General features: G+C 34.4%; 3 protein-coding genes across 3 annotated transcripts; all 3 read right to left on the reverse strand.

Moving 5' to 3' along the window:
• Positions 1-2,668: 2,668 nt before the first annotated feature.
• On the reverse strand, positions 2,669-4,052 carry LOC141848056 (protein IQ-domain 26-like). The gene is made up of 3 exons (XM_074736169.1): positions 3,663-4,052; positions 3,224-3,433; positions 2,669-3,153 (listed from the first exon to the last, which is right to left on the reverse strand). The coding sequence occupies exons 1-3, from the start codon at positions 4,050-4,052 to the stop codon at positions 2,671-2,673; spliced, it is 1,083 nt and encodes a 360-aa protein (XP_074592270.1). The 3' UTR covers positions 2,669-2,670.
• Positions 4,053-9,406: 5,354 nt separating this feature from the next.
• On the reverse strand, positions 9,407-11,492 carry LOC141847538 (auxin-responsive protein IAA18-like). Its single transcript, XM_074735594.1, has 6 exons — positions 11,234-11,492; positions 10,989-11,148; positions 10,036-10,293; positions 9,745-9,849; positions 9,507-9,590; positions 9,407-9,419 (listed from the first exon to the last, which is right to left on the reverse strand). Exons 1-6 carry the CDS (start codon positions 11,490-11,492, stop codon positions 9,407-9,409), a joined length of 879 nt encoding a protein of 292 aa, XP_074591695.1.
• Positions 11,493-19,054: 7,562 nt separating this feature from the next.
• Positions 19,055-22,262, reverse strand: LOC141847779 (small ribosomal subunit protein eS24z-like). The gene is made up of 5 exons (XM_074735863.1): positions 22,142-22,262; positions 22,004-22,045; positions 21,757-21,927; positions 19,402-19,488; positions 19,055-19,274 (listed from the first exon to the last, which is right to left on the reverse strand). Exons 1-5 carry the CDS (start codon positions 22,214-22,216, stop codon positions 19,233-19,235), a joined length of 417 nt encoding a protein of 138 aa, XP_074591964.1. The 5' UTR covers positions 22,217-22,262; the 3' UTR covers positions 19,055-19,232.
• Positions 22,263-27,852: the final 5,590 nt, after the last annotated feature.

Below are 27,852 nucleotides of genomic sequence, written 5' to 3' on the forward strand. Positions count from 1 at the left end.
AATAATTAAATCTACTAAAGCTAAGTTGAACTTAAAATTTAACATGGAAGACAAGTCTAGCTGATGTGCTTCTAGGAATTAAAATTCTTAGAACATCAAAATGACTTATTCTAAGTCAGTCATATTATGTGAATAAGATTTTTGAGAAATTCATAATCCTAGTGTTAAACGCTAAAAAAGGATAATAAGAGTACTAAAGTACTTAAAGTATACTTGTGATTATGAACTGTACTACACAAGATCTCCTATTGTGATCAAATGATACAACAATGTGAATTAGATATCTAACATGAAAGACTCTAAGTCTATGAGTGGATATTTATTCACTTTGAGAAGTGTAACCTTTCGTGAAAATATTCCAAGTAAACCGTAATAACCAGATCCACGATGGAATCTGAGTTTGTAACTTTTAACAAACATGATAAAAAGACTGAATAACTATGATAATTCTTATAAGATGTTCCTAGATGATCGAAATCTATGTCGGCAATTTACATACATTGTGATAGTCAATCAGTAATTGGTCTGACACAAAGTCATTTGTATAGTAGTAAATCTAGATATATATGTCGTAGACACAATACCATTAGACAACTACTCTCAACGAAAGTTATTATTGTTGACTATATAAAGTCAAAAGAATATCTAGCGGGTCCACTAATCGAAGGGTTAAATAGAGAGTTAGATGTAAGTCATTGTAAGGGATGTGTTTAATGTCGACGAAAAATATTGGTGCAAAGGAAACCTAACATATATATGTAAACTCGAAATCTCAAGAATTAGGTTTAAAGGGACAATCTAACTGCACCGACTAATTAGATCACTATGAGGAAACAACCCAATGGACCAATGAAGGATGAAGGTTAAGCACATACTTTTAATGATCGAGTAGACTAAAGTAGATTACTCTTGAAAGATCACTTATATGAGAAAGAAGTAGAGCCACTTTGAAGAGAATTGGAAGACACAATTCTTAGAATTTCTCACATAACCAAACGTGTTTATGGCCAAAAATAAACACACCCATGAGAATTGAGTTCTATCATGGAGAGTCTTAGGTGAGATGTGTAAATGCTTATACAAATGACAGAACAGTTTAAGATTGCATCTATTGCCAACCAATAAGCAAACATGTTTTTACAAGGAAAGGTTCAAAAGGTAAAATCTACTTATCGTATACTGGACTCAACTGTTGAATGCTATCACATACCCTATTTTTAATTAAGAGTTTTATGACATTATGATTGGTTTATAATGTATCACAAGTATTAAGGTTATGAACATATACAAGAGAAGAGACTCTCTCTCATACATGGCCCCGTAGGGGTACAAATCTAGGGTTCGAATTGTATTGAACCAAGTTAACTCGCATGTGAGCATGACTTATGCGTGTCGAATTTCGGACGATTCGAGTAAAATTTACTAATGTGGATCAACTTGTGTTTTGCCACATGAATCTTTTTTTTTTTTTTGCGAATTTCACAAGTGTGTAACAGATGCATTAATCAATGATTAATGAAGAATATGTAATCGCCAAGTGAAATGGCCGAGCGAAATGATCGAGCGGTTGACGTTTCAAGTCAGGCTGATAAAGGAGACAATAATGGCCTTTATTCGACCATTTGTTAATATTTATTGCTATTTCACCCAAAGCAACTCTCTTCTATAAATCAACACCATATAAAAACTAACTACATTAATTAGCTTGATAAAAAACTACATCTGATTCATGATAATTTTGAATCACCACAATTTCAAAAGCACAAAGCTAAACTATTGCTGCTTCCTGATCAGTGATCACCTAATAGTTTACTGACATCACATGATGTTTGAAATGCAGATGAGATGGAGATGGACCCTAAACCATCTGCCGGCCACCTCCTTCCACGAACCAAGAAAAATATATATTATAAACAGATGTTCACCAACGGTCGACACGTGGACGGATAATAAAAAAAGGATCGAATCTGGGACAAGGCATGTGGGAAGCACGCTGGGCGAGGAAGGGTGACGGAACATGATCCGTCATCCTCGAACTCCGGTTTTTGAGGGCAAAGGATAAGGAAGCGAGTAACAGTAGAGCAATAGTGAGGAGGAATATTCCTCGAGCAGCGCGTTTATTGCACTGACAATCACGTAAGCAAAAACCAAATGATTACTGAAAAAAAGCTCGGAAAGAGAGGCCACCTGCTTCATGCATCAGCCTTCCACATGAGAATGAGATGCTGCTGCAGTTTTCAAACTCATCCTGCAATTTCATTATCGATCATGCTCCCACCAAATCAGTTCAAATGATGCTCTCGTCCTGAACCAGATGACGCCAACTGAAATAACTCTGGTGTGGGCTTCAGTGGATGACATGGTCCATAGCTACCAGCTGACAGTCAACTTTAAAAAGTGATCTTTATAAGGAGTTGATTTAGATAAAGATATTGATTTGAAGAAAAGTTTGGCAAATCTCTTATATTGTTCAAATGTTTGAGAATCTAGCATTGATGAGCAAGCATAAGAATTAATCGCACGCACACCCTGTCAAACTTTAATCGTGCTGCAAAAGGATCCAAACTGAACATTAATGCTATCGATCGATCGCTCGCCTCTTAATTTCACCTAGAATTGTTCATCGTTGCATAAAAGAAAACAAGATTTACCACATTCTCTGGTTAAACTTCACCATGCATGGCTTCTGCGTGACTGCGTCCCTCCAGTAGTCCCGGAGTTGAGATTCACCTCGCTCAACGGCGGTCGCTTCCTCAGCTTCGCCTCCGAAGACTGTGTGTTCACCATGTAGTTGGGGGAGCTCGACGAGCTGGAACAGTACTTCCTCGGAGTAGCCGCGGCGTTGCTGTACCGTGGCGTGCTGTGCGTTGTGGCCGGAAGCCGGCACCTCTCGCCGGTCGTCCACCAGTCGTTTTCCGACAAGTGGAGGCGGCTGGGAATCGAGATCCGAGCCGGAACGTGAGATGGAAGTGGCGAAGTGAAGGCATGGTGGTAAGTCACGTCGTCCTCTGCCGCAGAGAGACTGTTCCGGCAGCAAGATCTTAGCTTTGGACTCCACGTGTCGACCTCGACGTTCTTTGGGCTTCTGGAGAACACGGCACCGTCAATGCCTGTCGGGAGCCGCCGGTTTCGAATGTCGATATCGAGCCTTTCCTGTAACGAAGGCAACCATTTGCTAAAGTCCTGCATGATTAACTAAGCGGAATTAGGATTAACGACGTACCAAGGATCTCCGATGGCGGATCTCCGGTGGAAAAATTCTGTCGTCGTCGGAGATGAAATTTCGGGATCTTTGAGCTCGGACGGTGGCCTGAGCTCGGATCAGAGCTTGTATGCCATGGAGAATGGCGGCGGCTTGCTTGCGAACAAGATACCCTCTGACTAAAGCTTGCAGTTTGACCAGTGCTTTGAGAGCTCTGAGTGCTTTTCTTGCCTTCAAAGAATGCGAATTGAAAGCTTCAGAATTGAATTCGATTCAGAAGATGTATTCATTTTGATAAAGAGCTATTAAAAGCACTGTTCGTTCGAGCAGAGAACAAGGAGTAGGAGACAAAAACAGAAAACAAGAGATCGTAGATTTGAAAATAACTTTTTTGAGAGAGAATTTGTAAATAAAGGAAATTTGTACGGGAATGAGATTATGCAATGAGAAGATTCACTACCAAGTAGCCCCTGAAAGCCGTTTGAATCCGTAAAGCCGCCCACTGGTAGGAGCCGACCAGCCCGGCTCTGTTTCCGGCGAGACGCACCGCGGTGGCCGTCACATCTTCTGTGGCGGCGATGGCGGCGGCGGCCACCGCGATCGCGTGCTTGGTCTGCTTTTTCTTGCTTTCGGCGTAGAAGCACTTGAACCACGCTGCCTCGATGGCAGCCGCAGTGGCGTCGTTCTGGCCCAACGTCACGTCGCCGGAGTCCAGCGACGACTTACGAAAGCTCCACCTTTTCCTTTCCGCTCTCGCCTCGCCGCGATCGTAGCTGGAGAAGTCTTTAGCCTCCTCCTTCTCCTTACTTCCACTCCAGAGGTTGCCAAACCACCGCGCCGCCCGGCCCATTTCCCAGCCGCCGCCGGAAATCAATCCACGTCAACCAGGAACCACCACCTCTCACTGCACCAATATCCTGCGAAAAGAAAAGAAAACCACGTTGATGTTATAAAGAGAGAAGATAAAAGTGATCATCGCGATCAAGAATAAATTCAAATCATGAGAAAAACTAAACCTCAAAGGAACCCCTCTCTTTCAAGTGGTAAAACTCAAAAGAGAGAAGATAAAAGTAACGCAAAGATCAAAAGCAAGCATCTGCAAAGTTTAAAGAACGGCATTAGAAGACAAAGAACTTCACTTTGCATTCCCCACCACCCTTCCACTTGATCGAATTCTGTCAGATCCGAGGTAAAACGCGCATATCTCCATTACAATTATAAAAAAAACAATATATTTTTGAATAAATTCGGAGCCGAAAACTAAATGCTCGGATTCCTACGTTTCTACGAGCTCCAGATTTCTCTGCCAAGCGGCAGAGGCGAGATCAAAGAAAGAAGAGAGGCATTCAGCCATGACATCAAGCACCTTCAATTTGGAGGAAGCATGGATTTTCCTGCTCCCATGACACTAGAAAACACACAGAACAAGGAAACAGATCGACCTCGCAGTTCCAAACGCTCACGTTTCGCACATTCAAGGAGCTGCTCGGTCGGTGAGCGTGCGGAGTACGTACCCAAATGAAGAACAGGAAAAGAGGAAGAAGAGTTGAAGGCAAAGCAAGCCGCAGCTTTCTCTGCTCTGCTAAGGAAAACAGAGAAGGCTTCCTCTTTTCTCGCAGCCACGCCGTCGCCTCCGCTCTGTTTGAAATAGAGTGGTTTTGGCGGCGGAGAATCCGGCGAGAAGAAGAGGAAGGATTTTTCTCGGTGAAGAATCGAGTAAAAATCGCAACATTGATTACGGTTTTGTGATGTAATCGATCCTCAATAGTCAACACCAAGGAAGCGGATCTTGTGGGTTAACTTCGCCGGATTCTTCTCCGATCATTTAGTTAAAATTTCTTCGGGTCAAAACTCATTTATGAGGGAAATTGTTTGGCAAGGGGCAACGTGTTATTATTTATCGGGCTGCGCGTCAAATTTACTATGTTTGATTTGTATATCAACGCATCAATTGATCATAATCCATATGGCCCCCGAGGCATAATTGAATTGGTTACGATGTAACAGACTTGCAGAAGAGGGTAAGGGTTCGAATCCTGACGCAGCAGGTAATACCCTCTTGCGTCGTGAAACTGCAGTTTCTCGATTTACGTCCTCGAATCCTGGCGAAGCCAGGCAATACCCTCCTGCGTCGTGACCAACAGTTTCTTGATATACATCCTTACAAATGGTCGTGGGGTCGTCGGGAAGCCGCTAAGGTGGCGGATTCCACCTTTTTTTGTAGAAGAGATCATAATGCCTATGAGATTTTATTCACTCCTATCAACACATCAACTACAATGAAGTGTAGAGAATTTGTCTTCTCAGTTGTCACTTTCTCGATTTATCTCTTTACAAATGATCATGTGATCACCGTGTAAAATCGCTGGGATGACAGATTTCACCTTTTGTTGAAGAAGAAAAGAAATGTGGGGAATTATTTGTTAGGTTTAAGAACATATCATTTCTAATCAATGATTTTATTTGGAAGATGATTTACTTGAGTGGTTGCGTCCTATAACTTAAAATCTTTTAGCTATCATAGTAGAGATTGAGTTTAATGAATTGTCATCTTAAAATGGTCGATTGAATCTTTTTTTGCTAATAGGCATGGTATAAGTAAGTGTTGGAAAATTAGTTTCCATAATTGAATATGGATACGGACGTCTATTTCATAATAGATCATCGTAAATTAATTTCTTGAATTAAAAAAATTAATATCTAAGATTAGACGAGTAATAAAAGATTAATCCGGTATGATCGAAAAAAAAAATATTAGTGAGTTAGGTTCATGAAATTAATATTTAAATTCTAACTAAAGGATGTGTGAATGTCAATTCACATGAAATCATTTAAAGGTAGATACACTACCTCAACGGTCTCATGAATATAGAGAGGTTAATTCAGGTACATAGACGTTAGACGCATGGTGGAGTCGAACATGTAGGTCATTACTTCTTAGAGATCAACACCTGACCATTACGTCAGCAATATCATACGTCCACCGTTTGTATTATGCCCTAAGAACTACGTGAAATTATTTAAGGGACGATGAGAAATTGATTGAAATTAATTTTACTGTAAAATAAGTTAATCTATTTAATAATTAATTAATTAAATCAATTAATGATTCCAAGTAGTGAATTTTCTTTCTCTCTCCTCTTTAAAGAGTTTCAAGATTTTGAAAATTATCTGGTGACAAAAAAAAGGGGCCGACCGTGCAGACTTGCAAAAGGTGGCGGATCCACCTTTTTGCAGCTGAGTTAGTTATGACAGAGCAGATTTGAAAAGAAAAGATTTTGAAAATTCGTCTCCGGAGCATAGCTGAATTGGTTATGACAGAGCAAACTTGCAAAAGAAAAGATTTTAAAAATTCAACAAAATTCAAAATTTAGAGTATTACTATTTTAAATCGCAAGTCATTATCCAAAAGGGTTTGACAAAATCAAGTTAATTAGTGACCGACAAAACGACGGTACCGAGAAGGGTACGTCAAAAAAATAACGAGAACTAGATTCATATTGTCATATCGAGCTTCACCGATTTGAACCATCAACTTATTGACAAGCTAACTTATTAGACCCGAGTTATTGGATCAACATTGACAGTTTTCAAAAATAGTAGTGCAATTCGGTACACGAAGCACCCGTCAATATGGAGTCCCACGGAAAGATCTATTGTATGCAACTTTATCCTACTTTACAAGAAGTTATTTCTGAAACTCGAACTAGTGACCTCTAGGTCATACAGGAAGCAACTTTTTCGTCGCACTAAGATTTTCCTTTATGACGACCATGGATCCCACACCTACTGAAGAAATTCGCTAGAACCGTCTTCAAACGGTGACAATAAAAGATATTGTATTAAATTCTACCTCGCAAGGTTGCTATGGAAAGATGCCTCGAATGCATCTAAAGATAAGTCTTAGGGAAGAGAGAATTGATTGCAAGGAAAATAAAGGTTTCCTATGCAAGAACCATGTACTTAAAAGGTTCAACAACATAACTATACAATTGATATAATGCAATAATGATGGTTAAGAACCAATGAAAGACTTCCATAGAAGCTAGAGGCCAAACTTAAGTCTGACTTAATTAATTAAGATGAAATATTGGTATGTAGAGATTGAGAGCCTTGAAGTATTTTAAAAATAACAAGAAATGTGATTGAAAAATAAACTAAGCAAGTCATCTAAGTTGATCCAAGAAGAAAATACAAGATACTGTTCGAGGAACGTCTTTTAGAGAAGAGCAACATTCATCAATCTACTGTATCTTACTCATCTCAATCAAAATAATATCACAGTACACGAGAATCATACATCATGAAAATGATAAAGGTCATATTGATAAATTTTACAATTATCTCAAAAGTTGTGGGGAGAAGTTTTCCTCTAAGTAAACCACAAGCGCCACTGAGATGGAGATGTAAACTCTCAATGAGTCATAGAAAAGTCATGAACCTTCTTATGGAGCCAACAAATATAGGAGTGAACCAATAAATATAGAGATATTTTGGCTAAGATGCAAATATTCAAATTGAGGCCAAAAGAGTTGAATGCATGAAAATACATAGACATGTGTCAACAGTTATAATATGTTGTAGTAGCCAAGAAGTTATGCGAAGGACAATATAAAATGATAAGACTTGAAATATTTATTGAAAACTTAATATCATTAAAGTAGTTGATCTCTAGTGGTAAAATTTCAAATAAATATAGAGAAACTTGGAAAGACCTACGGAGAGATCAGGTATATTGTATGTCTAGGGAAATGAGTGACAACCTAACATATGAATCAAGTAGTGGTAATCCAACCATGCTACTTGGAGATTTCAAGATCATGATTCAAAAGGGGTGACAAAGTTATAAGATTTGAGGCACCTATGATCAATTACTCCAACTTATTTTCATAAAATGAGTATCGAGTGAGAAAAGACTCATAATGATTCATATATTATACCATAGAGGGTATAATGAAATTATACATAGATGACTATTTCATAAGTAAATTATCATAAATTAATTTCTCGAGTGAATGAAAAATTAAGATTTAAAATTAGTCAAGTAAGATTAATTTGGCATGATAGGAAGAAAGTATCGTTTCGCATACGAGTTAGGTTCATGTACGCGAATACATGAACTCTAAATGTTCATTCACATGAAACTATTTAAGGTGTGATAAGAAATTAATCAAAATTAATTTTGCTATAAAATAAATTAATCAATTAATTAAAAGAATAATTAATTAATCAATCAATTAATGTTTTACACATACTCTATTTTAATTAAATGAATTAACAAACTCCTTCAACCCTATAAATAGTCTCCTCTTCTACTTATTCAAAACACAATCAGGAATCATAAACATCACAAGCAACACAAGTTGTGAGTTTCTTTTTCTTCCTCTCCTCTCTAGAAGAGTTCTAAGATCTCAAAATTCCGCTAGGACTCAAAATTTGCAATGCTAACATTTCAACTAGTAGGTTGTTGTATCTTGTGAGACGATTATCAATAAATTGTAAACACTTAAGCAGGGAAATATTGTTTGAAGGAAAGACGGTCTAAGTCAGTGATGACGATATCAAGAAGAATATGTTGAGAAAATAAAAGGGACTAGATCCTCATTGTCATACTAAACTCCACCAACTCAAGCTGTTGACTTATTGACGAGTTGAGATTGGACCCGGGCTATTAGATTAACATCCACAATTTCTAACAATAACAAGAGTATCCAAATTTAAGATAATTTCAGCTGCAAGATGGCACATAAGAAATACTCAAGATAAAATTGTTTTGTTGAAAGTTTTTAATAACAAATAATTAGTTCAATGGATGAGAATTTGTTACATCTCCATGAAGTTTAAGGTGAATCGTTGAAATTGTCCTTTCAAGTGGCAAAGTTGCAAGCCTGCAACGATGAGTATTTGGACTGATAATGAACTTGCAATAACACAAGTTTATTGCACCCATTTGGAATTGCATATGCCCCAAAGAACAAAGTTGAACAGCATGAATAAGGTGGATGGTATTTGGACAGTATCTAGTCGTAGATATTGTCGTATTATACGATTGGATTCACACGATAGATACAGTCTCCAAAGATCTTTACACTGCAAGCCCGCTAAAGTAAATTCCCTTGCAGCTTAGACAACAAAAAAAGATGAAGGCATGAAGTTGACAGAATCCTACATGTCCAACTCAAGGCACATTTGCTCTTTCCTTTCTCACTGTTCCCATCTGGAAAAACACACAAGGCAACATAATCAAAACTATGTTCAACAAGTTGCCTTGAGTGACATTATATGAGTCGGTCTAAGAACTAACCGTGAAACAAGCGTATTTACTGATGATGCAGAGAGATCACGGCTCTTCAAAACTCGTAGTCTCTTCGCCGAGGAAACAAACATTCTACAAGTAGCAAAGGGGGGCAATAGAACTTCATTTGATTAGTACTAGTTGTGGCTAGTTAGTTTCTTTGTCATGTTAACTTTGGGTTGTTAAACATAAACACACGAGTAAATACTATTCGAAACACAACCATAGCTGGTGATGAAAGACTTACTCCCATGGAACATCACCGGCCAACATCTTGTCCCCTTCATCATCTTCGTAAACTAGAGTGTATTCCGCACTGCCATCTAATAAGCCTGTAATCACAAGGTTTTCCAAAGTAATCTTCTGCGTAGTAGTATCAAACGGATGCATTTGAGCTACATAAACATTGAAAGAAAGCTTCCTTGGGTTAGCTTAATTTAACAAAGGAAATGGAGCAAATATCAGAAAGAAGGCTATCTAAAAACAACATTCAACTTTATAAACTAGAGAAACATGGTTGCACAGAAAATTCGTACCTGCCATGAGGTCTTGGAAGAGCTCATCGACAGCCATTGAGAGGTTCTCGTAGCTATCATATGCCAACAAGTCTACTTTTCTTCCAATGGGTATACCATCCATGTTAATTTTCACAAACAGGCTTTTCCTCTCATTCTTGCACTTCTTTAGAACTTTGAAGTTCCCATTTTGAAACTCAATTGACACTTTAGAAGCTCCAACAAGATTCTTTCTGAATGAGCGGATGGGAGGCCAACCAACAACAGGCGCTGGCATAATTCTGCTCAACAAGAGATTAGAACTTAGTCGACTGTTAAACGCCACTAAGAAGTAGTCTGAGCCACATAGAACTACTTATGCATGACTCTTGTTGAGGTAACCCCAAAACTTTTAAGAATTTATATAAAACTACCAATGGAAATAGAATAGATATAGCAACAGAAAAAGTGTTTCTGAAACAAAGGAAGAGCAGTAAAAAGAACTATAACATAAAGAACACTTGCCTGAGAAATTTGCAATTGTCCTATCTCAACACTTAATACCCAGTTCCTTTTGTAAACATATATGAAACTTGTTCCTTCCAGTTTGCAAAATCAATAACTAGTTGAAAAAATTTCATAGATCTTAGGAAGGGGTAGAGTCAGGCAATATAAAAGTAATCTTATTACACCTTGGAAAGTCTGGTAATGCTTTCAAAGAGGTTATTTGGCACCAAAATGACAAAGGTGAAACTCTAAGAACGAACCCAATTTCATAACTTTAGATTGTTCAAATAACCAACTAAATGCAAACTGCCTGTGTCAACTTTGAAAGAGGAACAAGACAAGAAACAAAACATGACTTAAACAAATGGAAAAGGAAAGCACATAACAAATGAAGGTCTTGCGCAGAACAAATAGTAACTGAATAAACAGCGTGTCGAGTAAACTTCCTTTGAAGGAAGTAAGTGGAAGATGGGTTGCATTATGTTGTTACCTTGAATGAGAATTGATTTGCACTATTGTGGAATTCTTGGACTTCCCCTCAAGGCTCTGCTGCTGCTGCTGCTGCTCGGTGTTTCCACTTGTTTTCTGAAATGAATCTGTTCCTTTGGCCTGCGATTGGAGGAATCCAAGCTGTTTGTGCTGGCGAAAAGCTAAACAAATGACATGGTAAGTGATGGTTCGGATTCCACGGAACACGAAGAACATTTTAATGGAAGAGCATATTTGATCGAATACCCTCAGTTTTAGATACAACTGGACTCGTTAAGCCTCTTTGGGTTGCAGAGGAACCAGTAACGTTGTTGCTCTTAGGAAGCTTGGAGATGTGTCCAAGAGACAGAGAGGGCTCAATAGGAAGCTCTCTCTTCTCCTGCACCACCGACCAGTGTTCGCCTCCAGGGAGGCCAAGCCTTAGTTCTAGCTTTTCGTCCACAGCGGTAGCGTAGGTGTTCCATTCCGCATCACTTTGAATGAGATCAAGAGGGTGGCGCCGCATTCTCCACGTGTATACTCCTCCGAGCACAAAGGAGACGAAAACGATCGCCCCTTTCTTCCTGTACACCCTCCACCAAAGGGGAAGAAAGAAGAAAGTTTTGTAAGGGAAAAGGGACGCCACAAAAGGATGAAGAAGGATCACAAGAACCACAGGAAAGAAAAGCAGTGAAACTGAAACAGAACAGAGCAGAGCGCCCGCCCTTCTTGCTTTTCTCCCACTCGCCAAGCTTGCTCAATCTCCGAGGACACCAAACCATCAGCCACGAAACGTTAAACCCGCACAGAACACGCCAGAAAGTAACCATCCATATCGGCAAGAAGAGATTTTGGCCTCATGTGGAGACAAAAGGCCACCCGCTTTTTTGACGTTTCTCAGGTGAACAGTCTGCTCTGTTCTCCGCGCAGACTGTTTGTTCCAGAGTACCTATCCTTGTGCCCTTGTCTCCTCGCGGGAGAGTTTGTGATCATAAAAGGGAATGAAAGTGAGAAGCGACAACAGAATCGATGGCAGCAAGCAGAAGCAGAAGCGGCAGCAGAAGCAGGTAGGAAAAGTGGAGTGCGTAGCTCACGGACAGCGGAAGCAAGGCGTGCTCTAAATGGCAACAAGAGCACGCTGGCCGAAGAGTACGGCGAACAGAGAGAGAGCGAGAGAGAGAGAGAGAGTTTTTGTTGCAGCTCCCTCTGCGCCGGGTTTATGGGAATAAGCAAAAGGCACTTTACGAGGGAAAAAAAGTACAAATTAATTTACAACTTAATCGATTAATATAAAAAATTGAAAATTTTAAATATTATATTAAATTTTATTTTATTCATAAAAGTTTAAGTTAAAATCTAAAAGTACACTAAATTAAAAATATCAAATTAATATAAAATTTTAAAAATAATAATACCCCATGTAATAATTCAAAAGTAATTATTTTAATTATATTTTTAAATAAATTGATTAGAATTGTTAGGCAAACGTCTAATTTTCTTAATGGTTTAGGTATGCTCATTTGATGCTTTAATTGTTTAAAAAATAAAATCTGCCACTTCAGCAATTTTACATGATCGATCTTATGATCATATATTATTTTTGCTTCACCGAGATCTTTTGATGCTTTAATAAAAAAATACTTTTTTATTTTTACCTAAAAATTTATACTACAACTTCATTTGCAAATTAATTTATAGGCATGATTTATCAATTTTGATGATACACTCTTGATTTATAAATTAGTTTAGATTTTTAATTTTTTAATCTAAATATGTAACTCTTGCGATCCAATTATTCCTAAAGATGATTGATTTGATTTCATAAAATTTTTTTACTAGCTATCAAGATAAATAAAAAAAATACAAATGAGTCCTAATGAATGATCCAACATCATAAATTTTTTAAAATTTTCAAATATAATATATCCAATTTAAATCCTTATTCGTTATCTATTACCATCACACCATAGTCCTGGAGTTTGATTTGATACTTTATGAGATTGAGTTTTATAATCTAAAATTTTAGTTTTGATGAACAATTCACTACAAATTATTTTACAAATCAGGACAATCTGTGCAATATCACAATGAGTTAACAAGCAAAATCAGCTTGAAATGCATGTAATGTCAATTTTAATAGTGCAAATTAATTTCAATAGTTACCTAAAAATTAAAACTAGAATGCAATTTAGCTTGCGAGAAAATAAAGCTTTATAAGTCTTAATATATAGTCTAAGTTGATTTCATTTGCAGCCTAAAAATGGAAAATATTCTATTACTATAATTTTAAATACATTTGCTGTTATGGGTTGGATTCAGAAGGTCAAGACTTGATCCGATTGGGGATAATACGTCGGACAAAAGACTTAACTCCAGGGCTGATTAGCTTGGTCTCACGCTCTGACTCCCTGTCCAAATTCCACACTCACGCTCCCTATCCTAGCAAGGTGGTCGAGCTCCGACTCGACAACCAACTCGACTCTGACTCTCCGACTTGGTAACCAGCTCGACTCTGACTCTTCGACTCGACAACCAGCTCAACTCGAAACACAATACCTGACTGCTCCACTCGAGTTCATCACCAAGCTCTGAGTCTGAGCCTTGCAACTAAGTTTCCACTCAACCCCGAGCTCCATCTCGGACCATGTCACAGCTCCTAGTCTCGAGCAATATCGGCCCAGACTCTCTTTACCGCCTGAGCTCACCCGTCCCGTACTCTACTCAGTGCTCGACTGACTCTACTCCTGTCACCCTATCATTCAATTTGTCAGATTGTTTTCAAAAAGACACATACAATGATATAATATTTGGCGTAGTTCGCTTAATAAGATAATATGATTTATAACAACAAGGTCTGATGTCATATCAGGCATGGGCAATATGACCTTTCATTACGGCAACGACAATGAAATATTCTCCTTACCTCTGATAGGACATCTCTATTGATGTAGCATTTCCTTTATAAAAAATGGGGCATCTTCTCCCCTAGTAACCCTACAAATAACCCCTTTGGCACCGATGCAGGTACGCTAGAATACGCAAGCATACTTCTTTCTCCTTTACTAGTCCTTCTTCATCCTCTCCGAGTAACTGTTTGATTTGAGTGTTGAAGCGGCTGAGTCAAGACACTCCTGACATTTGTTCTCACCCTCTTCCTTCTCCTTGCAGCTTGGCGACACGTGAGATCTTGGTGTCTTTCTCCTTAAAATCATTCGTGGATACTAGCTGACTCTGTCAATATATATACAAGTCAGGTGTCCGATGACTCATTCGGAGGCGATCTCAAACAGGGTCAAAAACATTTTGAGAAAGTAAGTAAATGATGAGAATAAAATTTTCTTTTATTTTATTTGCTACCTTACAAGTTAATCTGGTCCGTGCCACTTAATCTAATGAAAAGCTTTATGCTAATCAGGCTGATATTACTAATTTAATAACTGACACTATTTTATTATTAATAAATTAATAATAAAGAATGATAGTGATATGTAAGGAAGTCATCATTGTATTTTGAACAAAAGTACTTTACTAAATTTGGATTGGATATTTAGAATCTTTATGTACTTAAAATATTAACAAACTGTAGTTCATAACACATTAATGACCTAAAATACACAATAATGACGCAATTAATTATGATAATGACCCAAAAAGGTTTTCAAGCATTTTTACGATAACGTTGGCTTGCCACTCGGCCCTTCGCTGGCATCTATTCTTTTGCAAAAGATAGAATTTGCCCTCCAGCAGTTTCACACGGTAAGTTCCACGACTATCTATGAAAAGGTAAATTAAAAAATTATAATTGATCACGACGGAAACCTTCGTTGGCACCTAACGGTCAACAAGATAATCGAGCGGTTGGATCCTCCGACAAGTGGCAACGACCGGCCTCTCTCGTGCACGCCGCAAATGAGCCAGCGCGTGCTCCTCGTGCCTCCCTCCGGCCAAAACAAAGCTGCTGAGAGATGCGATCGATAGATTTAGTGATTCTTAAATTTCACTGGGGCGTGTGAATTCTTCTCTTCACTGTAACATCTGACACGGTGCGGGTGCGCGCATGGCATGACCATCTTGCATGTTTCCTCACTTTGATGATAGACCGGAGTCGTTAGACTAGACTCAGACTTGGTTCATAAGTAAGTCAACGGATTGATTATCCATTAATAGATTGATTATGATTCCAACTCAATTTTAATTGTGAATCGGTGTTTGAATCGCCGGTTCAAACCTCTATTTTAATTTTCTTTTTTCTTTTTTGCATATATTATGGTTGGTCCAACGTTGGAATGGCCGGTTAAAAGTATTTTTTTTTTTTTTTAATAGTTAAGATTATTTGATCGTTTTTTATACTGATTGGTAATTTCTCAATTCTAATGAAAAAATTCAGAAAAATAGTCACTTCAAATGTAAATCTCAATGATATTCAATTTATCAATAATAAACTAAAATAATTTCTGATGACTGAGATGTAAGAAAGTACAAAAACATCTCAGATTCAGCATACTCCATCTTTAAAATCAACTATTTTTATTAAATATTTTGAAAAAATTACTCTTTAAAAAGAAATATATGCAAAATAAAAATATTATAAAACTCCCATAAATTTCAATTGGGTAATAGGTATGGATCATTAAAGTGATACATCAAAACAAAGCATCCTATTGAATTGGAGTTGAACTTTCTCAAACACAAGTATTTAATTTTCATCAACTAATGGAGGTATCGATTCAAATTTATTTAAATATTTTGATATTAAATTAAGAGAATTATAAGCTAAATTTATCTTTCTTTTAGTTTTGGATCTAAATAAACATTTGAAGATCTTGTTAAAAATCACTTTACCCATCTAGTAAACATATTATTTGAACTATATTCACTCCTACAATTAAAAAATTAATGAAATAAAAAAATAGTAAATTAAATAATAAAATATCTTTATATTTTGAAATTTGGAGGTATCATTAATAAACTCATTCATATACGAGCATAATTTATTATTCTGAGGCAATGCCCTCACAAATGTTCTTGGAGTTGTGTAGAACCGCTAGGGTAGCAGATTTCATCTTTTGTTGAAATGACTTATCATTGAGATTGACAATTTAAAAATGTTTATTAACATATCGAGCAATTGAATACAACAACTGACTTATCATTAGATTGACAATTTAAAAATGTTTATTAACATATCGAGCAAACACAACTCACAATATATTTCAATTATTATATTTAATTTTAAAAGAATATGAATTACCTTCTAAAATATTTTTAATATCATTTGATAATGCTAATTCTAATATTGTAATTAAGTACTGACAAACTTAAATTTATATATCAATTTATTATTAATGATTTATTTTTTCACAATTCACTGTATATGTCATATTTTAAATTTATATATGCAAAATGGATAAAAATTTTAGAAAATTAAATTAAGTTAATTAAAATTATTATTTGTTATTTGTGATTATATCCTAGTATAATTAAATAATAGGGTAGGTTTTATAAAATTAATAGAATTAAATTTAAAAAATTTTCATACGATGTACCAACACGTTAGAATTCAATATATAAATTATTATAAGATTTATTTTAATATAAAAATTATTATATTTATTTTTTATAAAAATATTAATAATATTAATATATATTTATTTTTGCAACAATAGAATAGATGCAGTAACATTTATAAAATTTTAAAAGTAGTTAATAATACAATTGAATAACTATCCGATGTTTAGTATCCTATTTCTTATTTAGTTATAATAAATTTTTGTAATATAGCTATAATTTTAAATAAATATATTACAGATGAATGATTATCTTCTTGCATGTTAACAATAAAGGTAAAATTTAAAAAAAATTATCATATTCCTATATTTTTTAATTACATCTATTTTAGATTTTAAACTTAAATTAGATATCTTATATGAAATGCAATTATATTTTTTTCTCGATTCTATTAATATTATACAAAATATTAAAAATAATTTATATAAGATTTATAAAGATTATAATTTAAAATATAGATTAAAAATAATTTATCTGAAACATAAAATATTACTAATAATAGTAATTTAAAACTCATAAATATTAATATCGATAGAATCAATATATCTTTACAATGTTATGATATTGTTTACTTTGAGTTTAATCCACATGGTTTTATTTTTTGGCTCAACCTAAAAGGACTCGTACTAATGAAAATATCTTTCATCTTATAAACTCATAATTTTTACTATATATTTTTAATATAAAATTTTAATTATATCCCAACAATAAAAATATAATTTTTATTAACAGACAAAGCATATACTAGAATCCTCAAATTCTAAGTAGAAACTTGAAAATTATTTTACAATATCTTTTGATTTTAATAAAACAAATAATGAATTGAATTTTGATATTTTACAATAATAGTTCGTAAGATTCAAAATTTTCTCATATTCTCCATCATAGTAAAAAAAATTCTAATTAACTTGTCTAGTGGCAACCGTTGATGTAAAATAGGTATTTAATTTCGGAGGTAATATATTAGATAAAAATGATCTACTTTCTTCTGATTTTTTGATAGTACAAATATTACTTGATAATTGAATGAGAATTAAAAAATAAAAAAAATATAATTTTCAAATGATAAAATAGAAGAATTGGATAGAATGACTTTTTGATAGGACAAATATTACTTGACAATTGAATGAGAATTAAAAAATATATATAATTTTCAAATGATAAAATAGAAGAATTGGATAGAATTAATATTACGGAAATGAAAAATCTTAACTAATAAGAATAAAAAGATAAACAAACAAATAACTTAAATGTAAGTTCTTTCTATATTTTATATTTTTAAAAATTTATAAATAAATTTTTAATAAATAATAAATAATTTTGAAACCTCCTGAATCATAATGGATGATTTTGAATCGTGATTTATAATCGTCTTTGCAGATTGAGATCAAGAGCCAATATCTTTTAAACTTTCAAATCGTCGGGTTTCTGAACCGTCAGATCTATTTGATGAGCACCTCCACTGGTTAAATTATCAGGAGTGCTTGAAAGTCACAGAGAAATTGGTAGTGCAGTCAATATCCCAACAGCCCCACACACGTCATTATTACAGTGAAATTTTCTTATGATGATAATGAGCGTGATATACTTCAGTAAAAAAATAAAATCTATCATCTCAACAATTCATCTCATAACCATCAATGAACGGAATATATGATATCTACACTAATGGAGATGAGGAGGAATCAAAGATTTAATCATCACGGTGGCGGTGCAAACAGTCTAGGATTTACATAATGCTGGATGAGAACATTAAAGAAACTACTAGTTGTGATTATCAAAATGATACGAATTATCGAACAGTTGAGTTCTATGATGATCCGTTTTGATGATGATAAAAATTCAGGAATTACGAGTTCTAATTCGTCGGCACACTCAAATAGGTTGGACACTTTAAAATTTCAATTGCAAATTCAACACTCATGAGCATGTCCATGAGTTTGATAAGAGTTGCGTTCAGTGAGACTAGAAGAAAAGAAATGATTAGTAAAACAACCTTGAAGAAAGTGCAGATATCTATAAAATTTTACAAAGTTTTGAAGCCATTTAGAAGAAAGGCAATTGACAGCTTGATTTAACAAGCAAATCTCCAACAAGTTCATTTTTAAGTACGAAGAGACCAAGGTCAAGGAAGCATTAAGACCATAAGTAGCATTATAAATGAATCAAACATTCTTATTTATTAACAAGCTTAAAAAGTTAATATTCATGACAAAAAATTATAAAAAATTTATAAATCACATTTATTAACAAAACTCTTATTAAATTTTTAAATAGACAGAAATATCCTCAAAATAAATAAATAAATTTATAAATATTAAAATTTTAAACAATCAAACAAATTTAAATTAAAAATTCAATAACATTTAAACAAACCAAACTCAAGTCAAACTTAAATCAATTTCAAATTCATAAAACCAAGCAAAGCTTACTTACCTCTGCTTTGCTGGTTTAAAGCCCCAGCCATAAATACTCTTTGACAACTCTATCAATTTAGAGTGTGACTAATTAAAGTGTGCCCTTTGTTAAAGATATAAAAGGGTTTAGTCTGCTTGAGTTTCATTATACTTCGAAAAATAAATAAATCTTAATGCCTCTAAACTGAGAGCACTTAAATGTTCACAATAGTTTTGTCTGAATGAATGTACCATCCATTTGAAAATTCTCAGCTAAAAATAAGAGAAGTGAGAATTTAGCTCTATTTCTTCTTTCCAGCCTTGGCAGCATCTCCAGCCTTTGTCTGAACATGACAAAAGTGAAGGTAAATCACTTTTCAAATTACTCAAAAACTAATCGAGCAATTAAGCTATTCTGCTACACTAATGTTTATTCAAACTCAATTTTCTTAGTTAACTAGTTTAGCTCACCTTCTTGACCCCACGAATTTTCTTTGCCCTGTTCTTCCTTTCCTTCATCTGCTTCCGTGATTTCTCAACCTTTGTGGCAAGTCCATTCTGTAGAAACATCAAAAATATATATCAATTATGAACCCTAGATTTAGAAATTAGGTATGAAGTAGAACCAGAATACAACTATTTAAAAAAAAGATTAACATATTTACTGCTTGTTGTATCCTGACTAACTCCTAGAAACACAAAGCTGGCATTTATTTTATTGTATAATCATGCCATTACTATGTGAGCAAGATCAGGAAATCTGACACGGACTAGAAATTAAAATCTATGAAATCAAAACAATAAACAAGTTATCAACTACGTAACCAACATCAAAGATAGACTAGATCCAATTTTTCCAATATACCAAGGTTTTACAAAGTGGATGCATGGATGCATCAGTCATTTGGAGAAGACGACCCAACCGTTTAAGTCTCTCATCACTTAAACCCTAACCCATTAGGCAGGATAAGCAATAGTTTATTTGTTACTTGATATTGCATACATGATCACTTATTCTCTATGTAATATGGCCCAATGAAAAAAGGCAATACAGCTGCTTATGCATGCAACTGTCGAAATTACTTTTTAGAACAATTTTTTTCCAATTTAATATGGATTAAATCTATGATAAACAATTATATTCCACCCTTAATTTGTGGTGTTAAACTGTTTAACCACCACACATTGTCACATGCATATCCAATGACACAAATGACATGCGCATTGAAATGAAAAAACAGAGATCTATCTTGTTAGTGACACTGTTGCTATTCTAATTAAAGCAACCATGTCATGTAAGAAGACCAAATGAAGCATGAATACCATCTCCTAAAATCCATTTATGCTGGAAATAATGTAAAATCAAACATTTAAGAAACATAATCTAACACATGAAAATTTCATGTAAAACTGCAGAAAACTACTCCATGTGGATAAAACCACTAAAACATATACAGACTAACAATGAACCATCAAAAAAAGTAGACAAGAAATGATATTTAACATTTAAATGGAAATTCATGCATGAACAAAAATAGAAATGCAAAGAGGACAATGACAATAGGAAATCAGGTGACCAACAAATAGTATGGTGTTCAATGCAATACCAAGGTCATACAAATTGCAATCAAATACGGAATACAATCATAAACAAAACCCATTCAGATATTGAAGATTCCCTCAAGATGGCTGAACCATGCAGATTGCATCATGTTTATGTAATCCATTACCTATCTAACATGCAACGCCAAATTAAATCTTCAAATCACAAAAAAAGGGACAAATTGATGAAGCAAAAGAGATAACTATCTCACAGAGAAAAAAGATAATCTCACACAAAATCAAAAAGGAAAAATTATATTAACTGAAAACAGTTAATTCAAACAGGCTGGGCCATCTCCACATAAATAAAGGTTGAAGAAGAACTAGAACAAATTGTTCTCAGCAAAAGTTTTCTGACATTGAAAAAAAAAATCAAAACAAAACAAATAGAAAGCAACTTTCAATACTGAGTTAATCCAACTACAAGGTAATAGAGGGGTGGGTGCTTAAACCACATTTTGTTTCAGTTTTACCATTAATGACAGTCAAAATATTATGAAGAATATTTAAGAACCGTCATGGAAGGAGCTCAAAGCCATTTCCAAGAAATCTTTTTTTCCCTGACACTTCTGCCTAAAATCAAGTATAAGCAAGTCGCTTTAGCCAAAGGGGAGAGGAAAAATCTTCTTTACCCTTGAGAACCACACAGTCAAACTACATACATAGTCGCCAGAGATCCAGCTGGGATTGTTCTTATTCTTCCTCACTTGCAAAGACTACTCATCCTAGCTTGCAACAACTGACTCATCTTCGTCAGGCGCATCTGGGCAAGAGCCAATGGCAAGCACAGCCAGGACGAGGGTTCAGGGGTAAATTGATAGTTCAATTCTTCGACTCCCTTCTTTCTTCCTCTTACCCAAGTGACTAACCACTTTCCTTCCTCTTCTTACCTTCTCGCTCCTCTTTCCTTTTTTTCGTCATTTCCCTCTTCCATAGTAAACAGAGATTTAATTCATCGATTAAATTTAACAGTTAAACTTATTTCAAGAGAACTACGCTCAGCTTGAGCATGAAAATTACACCAAATTCCTGATTCAAATCGGAATTTGATCTTACAATCACCAATTTATAATGTAAATATAATGCTCATGAATTGGACTCCAGACTGGGTAAACAAAAAGGAAGATAACGTCACAGGAACAAGAACTGTGTAATCCAAAAGATCAGACAGAGAGAGAGAGAGAGATTAGCATAAGAAGGAACTTGAAGCTACAGAGCGAATACCCTGATGAGCCGATACTTGGGTTCATACTTCTTTGCATTCTCCACCGTATCATAGATCAAACCAAAACCAGTCGACTTCCCTCCTCCAAAGTGCGTCCTGAATTTGAAAACGAAAATCGTGTTCGCATCCTTTACTTCATAAAGGTTCGCCAGCTTCTCCTTCAATTCAGCCTTTACCACAGACAAACAATTAAACAACCACAAGCCATAATCAAGGAAACCCCCAATCCCCATCAAGAAAACTAACCTTGGAGACATTGGCTCTTCCCGGGTGAAGCACATCGATGACCTAGAATCCGAAGTCGCGTCAGACCATAAAAGAACGTCTTTCGCGTATTAAAGTTCCCAGAACAGGAATGGAAAGAGTTAGAGTAAGAAAACTGACGAATTGCTTCCTTGACAGAAGGCGATTGGTCATGAACTTCCTTGTTCTGATAGTGACCGCCTTCGAGTCCGCCATTTTTGCTTTCTTGAGCCGAGCTCGCAGAGAGGAAACGGCGGGCGACAACTCGAGTGAATTGAATTGCGAGCAAAATTGTTTTCGGCTATTTATAGGAAACCCTAGCCCTATCAGCAGATCGACTTTCTTGTAAAGACGGCCCAACATAAATACCACGAAATGGGCCACATTTAATAGCAAATCACTAGACGAATTTAAATATTCCCTTTTTTTAACCTAGATTATGGCTTCCTATTAACTAATATAATTAACTCTTAATTATTTATTTAATTGATTAGGTTAACTAATTTTAATTAATCTTTTATTACGAAATGCTTAGAGTTAGAGATTTATACAAGTGACTTTGTGGGCTATCTAAGATAGTGTTGTATTTCCTAATTAGTTAGTGGTCTCTTTTCTTTTTATCTTGAAAGTGTTTAATTAAGCCTTTGGGAATCAACTTGCCAATTTTAAATTTGATGCAAGTCTTTTATGGTCTTGTATTTGATTAGTTAAGGAGTTTTTTTTATTAATTCAAATATCTAATTCTTCAAACTGATTAATTTTGGAAGTAATCAATCCGATCATACGAAAGTTTTTCACTGACCACTAAGATAAATCCTAAAACACAAATAGATCATGACGGTCAGTCTAACATCACGAGTAATTCGGGTACTGTCGACATAACAAGCATGTAACTTGCATGTAGTTTTGATATTTTGGGCAAAAGTTTTTTAGAAAATATATTAATGTCACATGTGGGTCAAGTGTAGACATTTGACAAATATGAAAAATACAATAGATGTTTGATAGAAATCCACGTAAGTCATGATTAATTGAACATTTAATAAAGGATGTGTCGTAGGTGCTAGCAAATTTAAAAGTACAACAAGTGTCAATAAACAACAAGCCCATAGAATCAAGGAGACATAGATACTTGGTTAATCTAGAAAATCTAAAGGTGAGGCCTCTCAGCACACAAAAACCATGATAGATTGAGGATGATGAGATACCTAGATTTGAAAGGTAATATTTTGGTATGTGAAATTGAGAGAGTGACTTATATTTTAGACATGAATAGTTCTCTTAATTAGTCGAAAGAGTTATTGATAAACTCAATTATGTCTCAAATAGTCTCTTCCTACACTAATGCACTATAGGGTAACTCAAATAGTCTCTCAAGCAATATAATTGGTGAATTCTAATCTTATGATCAAGTTATTCAGAACTAGAGTTTGAGATTTTAAGCTGTAAATGAGAAAAATGCATAATGACAAAAGACTCCTAACTTAACCTAAACTACGATTGCAAGAATTAAGGAAACAAATAGCAATTAATGAAACACAAGCAATTAACTAGACATGTTCTAGTCTATCTTACTTGCATCTGATTGAAAGTAAAGGAAATTAAACTATGAAAACAAATCACTCATGGCATTGTAAGAAATAAAGCATTTACACCAACCTAAGCTACTGCGAAATATAAATCTAACACAAATAGTAATATTACATTAAAATGCAAACTATCAAACTAACAATCAAACAAATCAAATTCAAATTGTATGAAGGATTAAATCAAATATTCTCTCTACAATTCAAATCACTGGAAGAAGGAATTACAACTCAAAATGGATTGATCTAAAGATCAGAGTAGAGCTTACAACCAAGCTAGGGCAACCCCTAAGCTTGTATTAGTTGGCACGATTGTGAATGGGAGAAGGAGGCTTTGCTGTTACAATGAATTGAGGTTGATGATCTGGCCGGAGGAAGAAGAATTTTGAGGAAGTAAGAAAAATATTTGTGTCTATCTTAATTATCTTTTTATATAATTTTAGTTATTTTTAAGTTGCACTAACTTTCCAACTTTCTATATTTTAAAATCACAAAAGAAAATTTTCACACTTCCATTGCATTTTCAACCTTGAAGGACATTTCATATTTTCTTTGTGTTTTCAATCTTAAATGGCATTTCAAATATTTCTACTGTGTTTTCAACTTTAACAAAATTTGTCATTTTAACTAAGAAAAATTTTCAAAATTTTTAAGAACTCAAAGTATTGTTTTATTTTCACTAGACATGGTTAACTTGAAAATTTTTAAATAGTTTTTAATTACGATATTCACCCTGACATCTCTCTCAATCTAACTCTCTATTTCAGTGAGATCGTCATCCTTATCCCTTGGAGGTTCATGCCCTTGTCAATTGTAAGCACCATGTTACAATTCAACCAAAAGTGTATTTCCATCTTCATTTTCAATGTACAAAATCCCTGAAACTTTTGTCGATGTAATTAAATTTCTAGATAACTAGCCATTTACTCTTGAGTGTTAATTCAAATCTTAAGCAGCCTTGTTATGATACCAAATGTTAGAAAGGTCCAACAAGATAGAGTGAATAGAAGGCACACCCAAATTCTTTTTTTCTCTTACAAAACATAAACAAAGCAAGTAATTAGTAAGCGAGCATGTTTGTGTGTGATTTGTTGATCCTGACAATATCATCGAAATATTTTAATTCCAAACAAATTTGTCACAAAAATGAAAGATATGCAAACAACATGATGCTTTATTCAATGAGTTTAAGAATAGCTTTCCTATTACCACTCATTCATAAGGGGCAATAGTTAGGGTAAACCTCTATAATTTAAGGAATACTCTTTGTCCCAACTAATGAAATTTCACAAGTTTAACAAAAGCTTGACCTAAAATAACAATTCCACTCTTCCAATTAATGGAATATAAGTAAAGTGAGAGAGCTAGTTACTAAAAACTTGATCGCCAACAACTTATATATAAAACCCTCCAACTAATCAATTTTGGTCACATCTAGTTAATAAGAAAAAGTCTCCAATCAATTGAATGCTTAAATGCAACCATTATATAACAATGACTATATTGTCACTCGCTCGATTAGAAGTTGCTTACTATTGATTGCTCAAGTCTCTAATCAACTAAAAATCCTTCTAGTTGATTATTGCTTAAATAGAATCGTTTTGTTTGCTAGTCTCTTTGCTTAACTCTCTATGTTTTATAAAACACAAGATTAATAACTTTGATTAAATAAAGATTTCAATCATGTAATAACTCTCACCTCTTTCCTAGAAAAAGTTCAATTATGAGTCACAGGTGTTTGAGTATTCAGGTGGAATATGACTCTCATCAACGAGGAGTGACCTGTGAAGGTCGACTATCAGTGTTTAACAACGTGAGTACTTTTCGGATTTACCCTGGTGGTTGGTGGAATATTTTTGTGGGACTGGATCGATCGTCTCTAAGATTAGTCGATTCGAAAAGTCGAATACCTAGATTATCAAAATAAAAAAGTTTCAATGATGCTCAAAAGTGACTATTTGATAATGACTATTTCATTATTTGATTACAAATCACCTTCAATCTTTGCTCAAGTCTCTAACCAATTATTGTTTGCTTCACATAGGCAATTGGTTTCACATAAAACACATAAACTCTTATGATAATCAAAGTAATTTTTATTAATTTGACACAAGAAAACAACATCAAGATCCACACCAACTAAAGAAATTCTTAGCCAAACCTTGGAAAGAGTATCTCTTTACATGCAAGCATTTTTCTAATCTTTACATAGATAACTTATTCTATTGGCTAGCTTAAATGACTAATCTAAGTCAATTTTTATTATAAATTAGAGCATTTATTATATTTTTAAAATTATCTCTTTTCATATATATTAATTTCTATGAGACCCCATATGCTTATAAAAGAGTATTAATTATTTAATAAACACATTAAAATTGTTTTTCCAACTTTCATGAAGATTCCCATATCTCTTAATTATTCAAAGATAAGGTATTCTTTTCCCCTTCAAGAGTCTCATAGTACACACCTACTTTAGAAAAGATTTAAGACTTGGTGGGAGGAAAAGAGAAAAAGATAGGTCATTGCTTAAGCTAGTAGACATCCAAACTAATACGAACACCACTTTTGCATCATAATTAAAATTCCTCCTCTTTGTTGCATTAATCAAAGTTTAAGTTGTGGGAGTGGCCACTTGTTGTGCCACCCATTAAGTAGAGGCATCTCAATCATTTTCGAGGCTTAGGTAAAAAAATATTTAGATATTTAATATTTTAAAAAATTAATATTAATTTTTAAAAAATAGATTTTTATATAAAATTTAATTTTCTAGTTTTTTCAATGCAAAGTTACTAATTAAATTTTTATAGTTAAATTTTGATAATAATTTTTTTCAATTGATAAAATTATTAAATTATTTAATCATATAGCAAACCCTAATTTTCAAGAGATTAGGATTTGCAACGAACCCTATTTACTGTAGCTAGAAATCCTAATTACTATAACAAACTCTAAAAATACCTCAAATTCTAATTTCGGAGTGTCAAGTCCATTGATCGATCGGTTCACCCAATCAATCGACTAATATTTATGTTTCAACCTTACTAAGGTTGAAATTTCATCTTGCTTAGTATCTAATTGACCTTAACCTACCAGAACTTTTTTGCTCAACATCCGATCAACCTTTATCCACCAAGACTTTTCGCTGCTTAGCATCAAGTCAACCTTGATTTGTCAGGACTTCCTCAATGTGCTAAGTGTCTCGATTAACCATGACCCACTTGGACTTCCCTTCTCATGCCAAGTGTCCGGTCCTCTACGACTTACTTGGACTTCTGACCACCAAATGTCTGGTCTACCATAACTTACTTGGACTTTTCTTTTGCATGTCAAGTGTTCGGTCAACTGTGATCCACTTGGACTTCTCCTCTCATGTCAACTTCCTATTGGTCTTCCGATCACTAAGTGTCAAGTCAATCGTAATTCTACTACCTCGTGCCAACTTTCTATTGGACTTTTGACATCGTCAAACATCCGGTTAACCTTAACCTCCTTGACATCTCACTTTACCATCTTAATCAACCACCATTTTGATCGACATCTACCATATTTGTCAAGCTCTACTATATTTGTCAAACATCTAAACTCTTCAAACTGAGTCAACTCGAGCTTGTCAACCTTGACTTGAGATAGATTACACCAATAAACTCAACTTGAGTCAACTCAAACTTCGTCAACATAATTAACCTTGATCAAAGTCGATTGCATCAATAATAACAATTTATATCAAATAACAGAATTAATAACATAGAATGACTTTAAAAGGCTTTAGCAAACACAATAGAGGGGTCAACTTAGGCAATTTGATCCATCTAATTTTGGTCAAAAGTCAGTGCATAAATCTAAATTAGTTAAAACTGGAGAAGATAGATATAGAACAACTATAGAAAGTTTATAGAACATACAATGGTAGTCATTTGTGAAATTCAAAGAGTTTAATTTTAGATTTATATAATAATGTTGATCAAATTTTTTACATAGTCTTCTAAGACACAAACAATAAACTACGAGCATACCATGTGAGATCGCTGGGGTGATAGATTTTATCTTTTACTGAAACAAGTATAAAATGATACAATGGAGTCAAGAAAATATAACAAAGAAGTTATATTTGAGATTTGGATAATTTAAACCCATATAGTAATTTTAGTAAAAATTATTATATTGACTTAAATTAGTTTAAATTGTAAAATAAAGGCATAAATAATGATTCTAAGGGTTCAAAGAACATAATAAATTAAATGAGTCACTTTTGAAATTGGAACA

This window comes from Curcuma longa, chromosome 16, assembly GCF_044706935.1.
Source record: "Curcuma longa cultivar G26 ecotype Majalengka, Jawa Barat chromosome 16, ITB_CL_G26_1.1, whole genome shotgun sequence".
Taxonomy (NCBI): domain Eukaryota; kingdom Viridiplantae; phylum Streptophyta; class Magnoliopsida; order Zingiberales; family Zingiberaceae; genus Curcuma; species Curcuma longa.

Bases quoted from the DNA above. Each gene is read 5' to 3' on its own strand.
- LOC141848056 (XM_074736169.1), bottom strand. From the start codon at position 4,052: ATGGGCCGGGCGGCGCGGTGGTTTGGCAACCTCTGGAGTGGAAGTAAG. The intron at 3,434-3,662 runs GTAGTGAATCTT...CATTCTTTGAAG, and splicing joins CGGCTTTCAGGGGCTACTTG to GCAAGAAAAGCACTCAGAGC. The intron at 3,154-3,223 runs GTACGTCGTTAA...CCTTCGTTACAG, and splicing joins TCCGCCATCGGAGATCCTTG to GAAAGGCTCGATATCGACAT.
- LOC141847538 (XM_074735594.1), bottom strand. From the start codon at position 11,492: ATGCGGCGCCACCCTCTTGATCTCATTCAAAGTGATGCGGAATGGAAC. The intron at 10,294-10,988 runs GTAACAACATAA...CTTGTTGAGCAG, and splicing joins CAAATCAATTCTCATTCAAG to AATTATGCCAGCGCCTGTTG. The intron at 9,850-10,035 runs AGGTACGAATTT...GAAGATTACTTT, and splicing joins CTCTTCCAAGACCTCATGGC to GGAAAACCTTGTGATTACAG.
- LOC141847779 (XM_074735863.1), bottom strand. From the start codon at position 22,216: ATGGCGGACTCGAAGGCGGTCACTATCAGAACAAGGAAGTTCATGACC. The intron at 19,489-21,756 runs GTATTCGCTCTG...ATGTTTCTACAG, and splicing joins CCAAGTATCGGCTCATCAGG to AATGGACTTGCCACAAAGGT. The intron at 19,275-19,401 runs GTGAGCTAAACT...TGTCATGTTCAG, and splicing joins AAATTCGTGGGGTCAAGAAG to ACAAAGGCTGGAGATGCTGC.